This window comes from Phascolarctos cinereus, unplaced genomic scaffold (genome assembly GCF_003287225.1).
Source record: "Phascolarctos cinereus isolate Bilbo 61053 unplaced genomic scaffold, phaCin_HiC Scaffold_9;HRSCAF=440, whole genome shotgun sequence".
Lineage (NCBI taxonomy): Eukaryota > Metazoa > Chordata > Mammalia > Diprotodontia > Phascolarctidae > Phascolarctos > Phascolarctos cinereus.
Genome location: NW_027556402.1, coordinates 203,020,578 through 203,033,362, shown reverse-complemented (window position 1 = coordinate 203,033,362; position 12,785 = coordinate 203,020,578). Strand labels below are relative to the sequence as shown.

Genomic DNA, 12,785 nt, shown 5'->3' with positions numbered 1-12,785 from the left:
CCACAGAAAAATATAAACTACCTTGAATAAATGTAAATGGCAAAAGAAGCTCCAACTATCCCATGGGAAAACTTGCACACGACCCTGGGTCATCCTGGTACAATGTCTTCTTTGTGTTTCTACATGATACCTGACCTGGTCTAGGGTTTGTTTGGGGATCCAAGATGTTAACTTTGTCCTGATGCTGCTCAGGATGACGGCCTCTTGTGAGTAAACTCTCCCAATCGACTTAATTAACCCTAATAAAACCTATTAATAACCAAGCTGGTGTGAGCCTCTCTTTCTTTGGTATCTCAGTATTCTCTCAAGTGGGTATGCCACCCTACAACAGGCGTAATTAAGGGAGAATGATTTTTCCCCCTTACATTCGGCATAGTAGGCAGGATACCAAAGACATGGGCTTGGGGAGTGAGGCTTCCACAGGGGGAATCCTGGCCAGTCTCATCCCTGAGAGCCCCACAAATATGGGGACACCTGGAAAATTCACTTTGGCTTGTGCCATCATAAGCTTCATGCAATTGAGGAGTGGGGTAAACCCTGTTTATGTTGCTGAATGGAATGGAAAATTTATAGTCTAGGCAAAAATGAGAACTTTCAGCCCTATTAAGACAGACCTTGAAATGGCAATTACCCTCTATATCACAGGATAAAGATCAGAGTTTCTTTTTCTCTCTTCAGTCCTCTCATTCTGACTGCTTCGATCAGAGAGAGAGGAGAGAGGCAGGAGAAAAACTAGGTGAAGATTATTTTGTTTGTGATTAATAAAGTGTCAGATCAGACTGTGCAAAAAAACAAGGGAGGTGAAATTTTTAAAGGATAATAGTTTCTTAGGCTGTGTGTATATTTGTGTGTGTGTGATAGACAGCATGACCTCTGGAGACATCTAGGAGAAATAACCTTTAATACTGGGACCACTGTCTTAGTTGCTGGTTTGTTTATATTTGTTCTGTGCCTATGTTTGTCCCTCAGGGAGTGTAATTGTGTGCACAGAGCTCAGGAGGAAAAATTTTGCCAGCAAATCCTCTTGTTAACTAACGTGTACCTCTACTAAGTTTTCAGATTCTTTCTCTGCCTTTACATTCCTGAACTGTGGCCAGATTCTGCAGTATAGGACAGATAAGAAGAAAAGGTGGTGAGGGAGGGAGAATCTTTTCCCCTCAAACCTATATCGTGGTTTGTATGTTTTTATGTTGAAATAAATGCTAGCAAGTAATTGTGTTAATATTATTTAGAATTCATTTTAGGGGAATGAAGAGCATTTCCCACCACCCCTAGAACGACAGATTTATTGTTTTACAACTAGAGGTCATCTTACTGATTACAGAAATTGCCAGTGAAACTTCAGAAGAAGAAAAAAATAGACCTGGCACTTAAAAATTGCTGGCCTATATTATTAATCTCTTTCTGGCTCATGAAAGAGAGAAAAGGTTTGTGAACTAGGAAACAATCAAAAGGTAATTGAGTTTGACTAAAACATCCAATTAGATACTAAGGGAATCTTACAAACTAAAATACTGATCAAATTAAAAATAACTTTAAGTTGGTGTCTTGAAATCAGAAATTTTGACTGTAAAGTATGAGACTCCTTCCCATTTTTGTAATAGATTATGTTCAATTTTAATTTTAAGAACTGTCTTGCTTCCTCCCTACAAAAAGAGAAACTTATTTAAGGGAGCTGGATGGACAACCTTGAGCCTTTCTAAGAATTCCCAGATAAATGAGCTGCAATAGCTTTGGGAAAAAAATCCTACCATTCACGTTCATTACTGAGGGATGAGACTCAGTAAGGACTAGAAACATTATGGGGGATAAAGGGAAAAATTGGTGATTACTGTGTGTACAAAGAAAAGATCTCTCTTGCAAACTTGCCAGGGTCCTAGAAACTATCTGTTTGGGCAAGACTATTAGCCCTGTGAAAATAACATATTATGGGTTATGGAATTCCTGAAAAATGAAATTGGGTTCCTGAGAATTTACAGGTTTGTTTACACCACTTGTGGGGAACCTGCAGCCTCAATGCCACATGTGGCCCTCTAGGTCCTTAAGGACAGCTCTTTGACTGAATCCAAACTTCACAGAAGAAATCCCCTTAATAAAAGGATGTGCTCTGCAAAACTTAGACTCAGTCAAAAGGCCGCACCTAAGGACCTTGAAGGCCACCTGTGACCTCGAGGCTACAGGTTCCCCACCCCTGCTACGCAATAGAAGTGATTTCTAATGATTGATCTTTACACCAGGATCAAATTTAAGGGAAAAAAATGAAATATGCTAAGTGAAATCTCTTGTGTGTGAGTCCTGATAAACTTTTATTGCTTATTGCAACATCATGAGTGAAAACAATTGTATCTAGCCCTAAGATATGATTTGGGACTGTAGCTGATATTGTTTTGGTTTTGAATCAAGGTACAGTTGTCTGACAGATCATTCAGTCAGCAATCCATCATTAGGGAGATTGGCCACAAGTTACTCAGAGGGACTGTGATTCTGAACTGTTACAGGCGGTCTGTACCTGAGAAAAAGCAAAGACAACACCCTTGGCATACTGAAGGTAAGATCCGTTTGGCTCGGTTTCCCCATTGTGTTCATTCTTTTCAAACAGGAGCATTTTCCACCTGGTTATTCCTGAGGCTGGCTATGAGGTGGACTTGTTATTGTGTGATTGCTTGTCAGTTTTGATCCTTACCTTTAGTCACACAGAGCTAAGGATGTTTTGTCCTGCCATGTATGTGTTGAATCATTCTGTGCCCTTAGGCTTAGGCCTGAAGGACCACTTTTATGCTATTAAAATCATGTCCAGGGGGCAGCTAGGTGGCACAGTGGATAGAGCACAGGCCCTGAAGTCAGGAGGACCCGAGTTCAAATCTAGCCTCAGACCAAACACTTGACACTTACTAGCTGTGTGACCCTGGGCAAGTCATTAAAAATTTTTTTTTAATTGCTTTAAAAAACCCATTATCCCTGCTTTTTCTTTTATAGCATCTTTTTATAATCAGAGCAAGTGGTCAGTGGAAGATATGAGCACAATGTAATTACGTAAGCTCTTACCGTTTTTTGTTTGAGTATGTGGTCATTCTGTTTCCCAAACAACTAACTGAATTAATATGGACTTGCTATCTAGCTGCTAATACTTATATATGTGGTATGATTCCTTTTCCTTACAAGCAGATCAGGGGAATGCTTCAGAATTAGTATACATATAGTATAATATGCTTTATTTCAGCAAAGCATTTGACAAAGTATATCACACTATTCTTGTAACAAAATTGAGAGATGTGGTAGACTCCATATCGTACATGGAAGTTTTCAGAACTGGCTAAATGACTGACCCCAAAATGTAGTCATTGACAGGCTGTCAACTTTGGTGGGGGGCCTCTAGTGAAACTGTCTAGGTATCTGTATTTGGCCCCATATTGTATAATATTATCAGTGTCTGGATGATGATGTAGATTTGACAGATGTTATGCATCTATTACATGCAAGGCACTATAGTGATAAATATGCAGATGACACAAAGTTGGGAAGATGAGTAGACACTGATGTCCAAATCTCAATCGAAAAAAGATCTCTACAGCTAGAATGATGGACCAAGTCTATTAAGATGAGACTTAATGAACACAAATTCCTAAACCTAAATGAAACAAAAAAACAAAACTCCAACAAATTACCACAATCTTGGTCTTGGAGAATTCCTCTCTGTAGACACAGGGGTAAGGAAGGGAAATTACAGGAGAAAACTACTGTATCTTTTGACATACACAGTTGATTTCTGGCTAGGCTTGGCTTAAGCATTTGTGTTTTGCACAAGGAAGGATTCAACATGGTGGTGGTAGACTGGCAAATAACTATAAAAATAAAACTATTAAAAAAAACACCAAGAAGAATAAATAAAACTTTTTAAAGAACTAAGTACAGGATAGGGGAGATATGATACCAGTTAGTATAAAATCTAGGCATTTTAGCAAACCTAGGCTTGAGGTAAGTCAACAGCAAGACATAACTGCTAGAAAAGCTAATGCAACCCTAAGCTACCCAGAGAGGCCTAGTGTCTAGAATACATAAAAAGAGCCCACTTGGCTTGGTTAGACCATGTTTGCAGTCCAGTTCTGGGGACCATATATTAGAAAACACACTGTTAAACTAAAATGTATCCAGAACTAGACAACCCAGAATAGCAAAGTTCATACCATATAAGAATAATTGAAGGAAATAGACCTTATCATTTTCCAAGTGCTGGAAGACTTCTAGTATAGAAGAGCAAATAGACTTGATCTTGACTCCAAAGGATAGAACTATGAACAAGTGAAAATTGCATTGGCAGATTTTGGCTTGATGTCAAGGAAAAAGTTCTTAACATTGCTCAGATTACAAAGTAGAATGAGTTAGTAGATTCTCCCCTCCCTAGAAGTCTTCAAGTAAAAGCTGAATTGTCTTTAACATCCCCTAAAAGGATGTTAGAGGTACTCTTGCCTTGATAGATTTGTCTGGATGGCCTCTGAGGTATTTTCCAACTAAGTCTTTGATTCCTTTTCAGAAATAGGGTTTCCCAATGTTAGAAGTACCTCTGACTCAGTCTGGGGACTTCCTAGGAGTGTGGGTATTTCTCCTCTCAGTCTTTAGCCTCCTCATGGCTGTGTGTGGAAAGGCTGTCTCCTTTTTCAGAACCGTCATTTCATAGCCCAGAGGATTAGTATGTTGTGTGGTGGAGTGATTTCAAAAGAATTCCTTATCTCTGACAATAATGTGCCTGCCAATATTCACATTTGGACACAGGATGGATACTCTCTCTATATCCCAACTGGGATATTCTCTCTCTCTCTGAGAGAAGAGGTCCTATGTACCAGTATTCATTTAGAGTGTCCCTGGCAGGGAGGCAATGTCTTTTCCATCTGAATGAAGGCTACCTAAAATCAGGGCATGGGGAAAAATGTCTTTGTTAGAGAGCCTTTGGACATGAAAGAGTGATCTTCTTTTGAGGGATTATCAGGATAGTGGTCAGGGATACATCAGTCTAACATTTAGGGTCCCACAGGTATTTATTGCAGGGAAGCAGGCATAGTGGGATTTGGGTTTCAGAGTGTTGCTGGGTGGGGTTGGAATGTCATGGTAAGACTCACAGCCTTTCTTCATTCAGGACTCCTCAGGAAGGGTGTTGCTGACTGTGTTCTGAGAGGGAAGGGCCCGAACTTTGGGTGGGGAGCCCTTTAGCAGCTGAGCCACAGTAACCTGAGGGGTAAGTGCATGGGTTTGGATGGGCTGCTGTTCAGAAGGCTCCTTAGGCAATGGACCAGGGGTCTGCCCTCTCTCTATGTGGGAAGGAATACAACCACTTCGATGCATGTTTTTGCTTGGATTCCAGAGGCTCACATGAGGCTTCAGTTTCATTGAGTCCAGCAGTTGGGAAGGTTTCCATATCAGCTGGGAAGTGGCTTCAAGGACTCTTGGACCATGGTGAGGAAGCATACTCAGATCAGACCTTGGCATCTGTCCTGACCCCGTCCCTGGAATCAGACTTGAACCTCCTGGCTGCCTCTGCAACAGACCTGTTTCCCCCTCTAGTCCACAAGGCCACTGGACACTAGACCACCACTTCAGAGGAGTGAAGGGCTGGTTCCGGAGAGGCAGCTCAAAGCCAGGGGCTGGGAAGGGAAAACCACGATGGAAGTGGGCTGTGGGGCGGCCAGGCAGCTGGAACCGGAGCTCGCTCCCATACTTCACATGCTTCCTTTGCTCCCTGTAGGACTCCATTGGATGGACCTCTGCTTCAGGGACCACAACTTTGGCCAGGGGGTGAATCTGGTGCTGTGGCACATGAGTAGGATCTGGTGGATCCATGGCTACGATCTGTCCCATCTTGTCATACGCCAGACCCGATGCTAGGTACGGCCGCCCCCCCTGTAAGCGCACGAATTTGGCAGAAGCAGCAGGGAGCAATGAGGGAGTTAGTGAAGTTTTGGGGGCTGGGACAGGCTGGGCTCTTGGGAGGCCCCAGGGAGGGCTAGCCAGGAATGGTGGAAGAGGCACTGACAGATAGTAGGGGGAAGGTACACCTGTCTCCTCCACCTGGCTTGAGCTGTCCCCACCCCCAGTGCAATGGAAAGGGGGTTGGGGACTCCGTGAAAGAGATGGAATATAACCAGGCTGTGAAGTTAGGGATGCCTGAGGACTTGCCCATATGGACATATCTAGAGAGGGATGTGGACTCACTAAGCTGCCCATTTCCAAAGAAAACTGGGAACTCTCCCATATAGAAGGATCCAGAGAGGGAAAACTGCTCAGGAGAGGGACTGAATTTGGACAGGGATGGGACAAGGCAAAGTGTTGGGGGCTCTGTGAAGAGGGTTCTGGTGTTGGGGGGGGGACCTGGGGTGGGCCTCAACTCAGGAGGTTCCCAGAAAGACAAGCTCTCATCCTCAGGGACTGAAATCCAAGTCTTCTGATGCACAGGGAGCTGCTCCCCACTCTCAGCGCCCTGGTGGGGGAGGAAACAGGAGAGTGAGGGCTGTGGGGTTGCTAGGCTATTCATTTCTACATCATCAAAGAGGTAGTCTAGGAAGGGGTTTAGCCATTAGGAAAGTATCTGGGGGGTGATCTTGGGGGAAGGTTAGATGGGAGGAAGCTGGAGAAGTTCTGGAGTCAGCTATAAACTAAGGGAGAATAAGGTGGCGAAGGCATTACCTCAGGTTGGGAGGAGGGTTCAAGTCCTGGGGGAACAGCAGGGGAAGGTGCATGCAGCACAGGCACAGAGCCTTGAGCCCAGGTGTCTGTGGTGCTGGCCCTAGGCTCCTCATCTTCCCCCCATGTGGGGTCTTCAGCCCACATCTGTTTCGCCCTCATCCCTCGCAAGGAATCGCCACTCAGTGATCTGCAACATGGCCTCTCGGGCCTGGCTGATGGTGAATGGGATGCACTGTGGAGGAATAAAGGAAGGCAGAAGAAAGAGTATTACTGGGCTTGGGAGAGTGAGGAAGAAGGAGCAGAAGAAATATAGTTTAAAAAAACAGACCTGGGAGTCAAATGACATGGATTCAAATCCTAGTACTTCCTAGATGTATAATAAATGTAATAAAACATTTGCTGAATAACAGATGTGTGACAATGAGCAAATTACTTAACCTGAGCCTCAGTTTCCTCATTTCTAAAGTTGTGATAACAATACTTGTTGCCAACATACCTCTTGGGATAGCTGTGAGAATCAAATGACAGATGCCATATGTGAAAATACTTTAGAAACTGTAAACCTTTACTTAAAAATAGCAGTTATAATTATTCCTTCTCCTGGGCAAAGGGAGAGTAGATGCCCACCTGATGGGTCAGGTAGACCTTGAAGGCAGCATCCATCACACGGGCCAGCAGTTCAGCCAAGACATCCCCTACCACATCCTCACCCTCCTCAATGCCCATAAGTGAGATCCATTCAGATTCGTTCAGACGGCCAGGCACAATTTCTATCTGGGGCACAGGCACTGTAGGGGGGCGAACCTTCTCTGCCTTGGCCCTGGCCTGCCCTCGGTCTCTGCCGGCTCTCTGTAGGAAGAATAATGATTACTAATAATAGTCATAGCTGACATTTCTATAGAGCTCTGTTAGCCCTATTAGCCCATTTGGTTCTCACAAGCCTGTCAAGTCGGTAGGTTCTAGAAGGGTCCTTGTGGAGGGTCTCACTCCACTCCCATCTAGCCTGATCCCTGTACCCTGACTAGCCCCCACCCCGATTTGTGGCACACCTGGGTAGGCTTGAGCAACCCCCTCTTCTCCCCTGCATTCATCGATGGAGGAGTTGTTGGCCTGAATCATCTCTAACAACCCTTCCCGCTGTATTACTTGTAATACTCATTGAGGTCAGCGCTGGGCAGGGAGGGGGCCCGTTCTGTGACTAAAGAAGGTCCGTGGACGCCCTAGGCTGCTGCTAAAATCCCACAAGCCTGCGGAGCTCACCGAGCCTTCATGCGCCATGGATGGCCGCCGGTGGAGCCTGGTGGGACTGGGGCTTCCTTTATGGACCTCCACATTAGTCCCCTCAGCGGCACTGCCCCCACCGACGCTGCCTAACAGTCACCCGGACAACCGTGGGCGGTGCCGGGTGCAGACCCGCGCGCGCCCCCGCCCACACTGAGTCGCGGCCGGCCCAGCGTGTGACGTAGACACCACTGCGGCGTGCCCTGCGTCGTCTCCATGGCGGCGGCGGATGCGGGGACTGACAAGCCGAGTGAGGCGCGGTGCCGCGGCCAGGAGGAGGGGAGGGGAGTAGCGGGGAGGTATGGATGGGATGTCTAACCCGGGCGGGGGAGGCAGGGAAACATCCGGGGTCTGGTGGGAACGGTGTGGGCCCTGATCTGCCTTCCCTCTTTCCCCTTCCTCAAGTCTGATTCAGGCTCCTGCTCCCGCATCGCCTTCCTCTAAGCCCCGACCCCTGCGTGTCGGAGGTACCCCAGCGCTGGTTCTGCGGCGTCTCGGGCCCCCATCTGTCTCGGGCCCCCATCAGTCTCGGTGTCCCTCCGCGGTCCTACTGCGCAAGTGTGAGCCCTCCCGGTGTCCCTCCGCGCTCTCGCGCTGCCCGGCCGTGTTAGGTCAGACGCCCATGTCCTTCTGCCTTAGCGTCCCCCAGGGGTGGCGGTGCTCCCGGGTCCCCTCTGCTGGTGCTCAGTGCCCTTGAGCTACAAACACTTACTGTCCAGGGACTAATCCATACTGACCGTCCTGCACCCCTCTGTGACCCTTGTGTGCATTTCTAACCCCGCTCCGTTCGCCATATCGCCATACCCCAAGCAGACCTCCTGCCCCTTTGTCCCAGGTCTCCCCCAGACACCATCATCACCCCAGGTTTGTGGTGCAGTGGCTAGAACTCAGCACCTGGTGTCAGGATGATCTCAGTTCAAATCCAGCCTCAGATGCTTACTAGCTGTGTGACCTTGGGCAAGTCACTTAACCCTTGTCTGCCTCAGTTTCCTCCCTGTAAGATGGGGGATAATAGCAGCACCTAACTCCTGAGGATCAAGTGAGTTAATATCTGTAAGGCATTTAGCACAGTAGCTGGCATATAGCAGGTGCTATATAGAAGTGCTTATTCCCTTCCTCCCTTCTTCCCCCCACTTCCCTCACCATGTCCACTGTATTTGTATGCACGTCCTCGTGCATTTCCCTGCCTCTCAGACTTGTGAATCCTTGTGTGTTTTCCCTAAAAACTTACCTGACCTCCCAGTGCCCTTCCATATCCACTTGTCCTAGCCGCCCCCCAACCCGAGGCTCTCTGCCTGCAGGATGTACCGCAGAGAGCAGCCTGTCCCCACGCAGGCCTGCCCGGCAGCCCTCTACAACAATCTTTGCGTGCTGTCCCTGCCAGCACCAAGGCTGACCCAGTTTGCATTGGTCCATGGGCTCAATGTCCAGCTCCTCAGTGCCACCTCTGATGGCCTTCCCGTGTCCCAGCGGCAGCTGCACGCGAAAGAGGGGGCTGGGCTGAGCTTTCCTCTCATCACCCAGGTGAGTTATCTGACCCAGAGGAGAGAGCTGAGCCCTCCAGAGAGAGGTTCGTTCTAGGGTATGCCCTGATGCAGACAGGTGCCCCTTCCTCTCGGGATTCCTACCCCGGGTTGCTGTGTCTGCTGATCCTGTTAATGTCTCTTCTTCTAACCCCCCCAGTGTCTCAGTTGCTTGTGAATATTTCCTTCTGACACCCACATTGATTTCTCCTCAGGCCTACTGGTGTGTCCTGCCTTTCCGGGTGTTACTAGTGTTGACTTCACAGAGAGGCATACAGGTGAACAAGAAAAGGGCCATTTCTGTCCCTTCCAGGTCCCCCTCCTCCATCCTGTCCCTTGTACCTGACCCAACAGTTCTACATGGGGACATCCCCAAGAGCCATGGCTTCATCTTTTTATCTGTTCTCACAACATAGTTCCACTTCTGTCGTTCCCCCACTCCAGATGTATGAGTCAGATGGCTCTGTCATGGTCTATTGGCATGCCTTGGACTCTGGTGATGCCCCGCCAGGTATTGCAGGGCAGGTGGTGGTCTGGGTTGTTTAAGTGGAGAACTGGGAGGGAAGAGAGAGGGGCACAGACTGGACTTCTGGGGAGCAGCTGATGACCTTCCTATCTCAGCGCAGGCCCTGTTTGCCCGAGGAATTGCTGCCAGTGGCCACTACATCTTTGTGGGTGAGGAGGCCTAGGGGAGGTGACGTGTGAGGGGTCTGGGTATGGAGGGAGGGATGCAGGAGCCACATTGGTGAGTTCAGTGGTAGGAAAGGCTCCAGGGGCTCAGTTAATTGAGGGAGTAAGCGGAAGCCTGGCCAGGGTGGAGGGTAAGAGACACGGCTGAAGACATCCCCTGAGGTACACTGTGGTCCTGCCCACAGGGACGTGGTCTGGGCGGGTCTTGGTGTTTGATGTCCCAGCCAAAGGTCCCAACATTGTGCTGAGCGAGGAGCTAGATGAGCACCGGGTGCCAATCACGGACATTGCAGCTGAGCCTGCTCAGGGCCAGGTAAGGGACCCTTCCTTGGGGAGGGAAGATCCCAGGGCTTTTTACAGATGAGGAAACAGGCACAGAAAGAGAGCTCAGGCTCACCCAGTAAACGTCCAGGCTGGGATATGAACCTAGCGCTTCTTCACTCTAAATGCAGCATCCTCTCTGCTAGGCCACACGTGCCCTCCCTAAAGAGAGCCCTGGATGAGGAGGCCTGGGTTCTGCTCCTGCTGAACAGCTCATAGCGGTGGCACGCTAGGCAGGCCACGTCTCAGGCTGGCTCTTGCTTCCCCATCTCTAGAGTGAAGGGGTCAGCCTCTAAGTCCAGTGGCACTCTTATTCTGCCGTCTCTTCTCTCACTTTTTCAAAACCTTCCTGTGGAAGGGTGATGACCCCATCTATGTCCCACCCTTCTCATCCAACCTCCCCACAAGAGTTCACATTGGCCAATAAGGCAATTTATACAACCTCTCCTAGGAATGGCTGTTTTTCACTTAGTGTCAGTGTTCTACAACTTAGCACTTAATAGGTCATCATAGGACACCTCTGTCTCCCAGTATAGACCAGGGGGGTTTACCCTGGAGATTTGGAAACAAAAGGCATATATGTATCTTGATAACCATATTTAAGTATAATTGGTTTCTTCAGCAATTCTGTTTTATTTTATGTGTTTAAAAACATTATTCTGAGAAGGAACCCGCACAGTTTCAGCAGACTGCCTGGCCAGTGGATCACAAGGCAAAGGTGAAGAGCCCCTGATATTGAGCTGTCAGAACCATGGCTAGACTTTCTGTCTCCCCCACAGTACCTGGCACAGAATGGAGCCCACCTCAGGTTGGGGATGGGGGAAAGCTCAGTAAATATTTTTAAACTGATTATTTACAGTTCAGGAAACCTGGGTTCTCATTGCAGAGGCCTCTTAAGTTCTTTTCTCTCTCTGTACTTCATTGTTACTTTCCAAAGGGGATAATGATACCCACCTTCCAGGGGTGTTATGAGCCCGGTTCTGAAGCTAAGTATTGCTGCTGTGAGTCTGGCTGGGAAAGCGATGTATCCAGAAGACTGGTTGTTGGTACTGCTGTGCATCCCTTTTCCAACCTCCAAAGCCCATTGGACCAGCGGTCAGTGGCTCACAGATGCTCCCCTGCCCCTCGGATGGGAGGTGGCCTTGGGGGTGACCTACTGTCTGTCTTCCCTCAGGACTGTGTAGCTGATGTGGTGACAGCTGATGACTCAGGCCTTCTGTGTGTCTGGAAGTCAGGTCCAGAATTTAAGCTGCTGACCCGAATCTCAGGATTTGGGTATGGGAGGCTCAAGAAGGGGAGGTGGATCAGGGTGGGTCAGGGGTTAGATGGGAGGTGAGCTCTGGGAAGGCCAGCCCAATGTCCTCCATCTCCCCAGGAGTCCCTGCCCCTCAGTCCGATTGTGGCAAGGCACTGTAGCTGCTGGTTATGGGGATGGGCAGATCCGTGTCTTCGAAGCCAGCTCAGGGGCCCTGCATGTCCAGATCAATGCCCATGCCCGTGGTGTCAGTGCCCTGGACTTGGCACCTGAGGCGGGCAAGGTGAGTCTACCCAGGCCCTGTAGCATCAATGGCCCACCTTGTGAGAACCTCTTTCTAGGTCTCAATAGGGAGCCTTGATGGAGGTATCTTCCTGGGGATCACCCCAGGGTTAATTCCCCTTGTGCACAAACCAGGGTTTCTCCTGTCAGCCCCTTAGCTCCATTTCCCCTCTCCTACAGCTGCTCTCTGGGGCTGAAGACTCCTTTGTGCATATCTGGAAGCTAAGCAGAAATCCAGACAGTGGCTGCATTGAGGTCTGTATCAAGCCCAGGCAGTGTCACAGCGGGGAATGATCCTAGCACTCCAGGCCCCTCAGGGAGCACACAAGCCCTCTTTTCCCCCAGGGGCAGAGCCCTAACCCTCCCTCCCCCTCCCCCAGGTGGAACACTGCCATGCAGAATGTGTGACCGACACCCAAGTGTGTGGGGCCCGATTCTGTGACCCCAGGGGCTCTTCCTTCGCTGTGACAGGCTATGACCTGCCAGAGATTCTAAGATACAGCTGTGTGTGAGGAGAGGAGGAAGAGGAGGAGGCAGGACTGCCTGATATGTCCCCCAGGTTCTGAGCCGGCTTGTACTGGGGGCTTTCCCCTTGCATTTCACATCTGTGAAACAGTGTACCCCACTGTTGTATATAAAGGTATGACAGAACCCCTAACCCCTCTGTGTCTGTTTCTTTAAAGGAGTTAACTACAGGACTTTACACAGAGGGACTAGAAGTGAAGTCAGGTTTATAGAAGCCTGGGAGCTGGCTGCTC

The 12,785-nt window shown here is 48.5% G+C and overlaps 2 protein-coding genes across 5 annotated transcripts; one reads left to right on the top strand and one right to left on the bottom strand.

Moving 5' to 3' along the window:
• Nucleotides 1-2,280: 2,280 nt before the first annotated feature.
• CUNH2orf81 (chromosome unknown C2orf81 homolog) lies at nt 2,281-8,060 on the bottom strand. Its single transcript, XM_021005486.2, is given in 6 exon segments — nt 2,281-6,357; nt 6,359-6,469; nt 6,676-6,813; nt 6,815-6,907; nt 7,303-7,524; nt 7,936-8,060. Coding segments are annotated over 6 exon segments (1,812 nt in total). The 5' UTR covers nt 7,954-8,060; the 3' UTR covers nt 2,281-5,127.
• Nucleotides 8,061-8,119: 59 nt separating this feature from the next.
• WDR54 (WD repeat domain 54) lies at nt 8,120-12,685 on the top strand. 4 transcript variants are annotated; one of them, XM_021005489.2, is made up of 11 exons: nt 8,120-8,206; nt 8,362-8,567; nt 9,258-9,480; nt 9,695-9,757; nt 9,924-9,990; nt 10,101-10,154; nt 10,355-10,482; nt 11,665-11,765; nt 11,866-12,028; nt 12,208-12,282; nt 12,408-12,685. In XM_021005489.2, exons 3-11 carry the CDS (start codon nt 9,259-9,261, stop codon nt 12,537-12,539), a joined length of 1,005 nt encoding a protein of 334 aa, XP_020861148.1. In that variant the 5' UTR covers nt 8,120-8,206; nt 8,362-8,567; nt 9,258; the 3' UTR covers nt 12,540-12,685. The 4 variants fall into 4 exon arrangements, with proteins under 4 accessions (XP_020861148.1, XP_020861149.1, XP_020861146.1 ...); XM_021005490.2 differs by having other exon boundaries at nt 8,158-8,255; nt 8,362-8,516; XM_021005487.2 differs by having other exon boundaries at nt 8,158-8,255.
• Nucleotides 12,686-12,785: the final 100 nt, after the last annotated feature.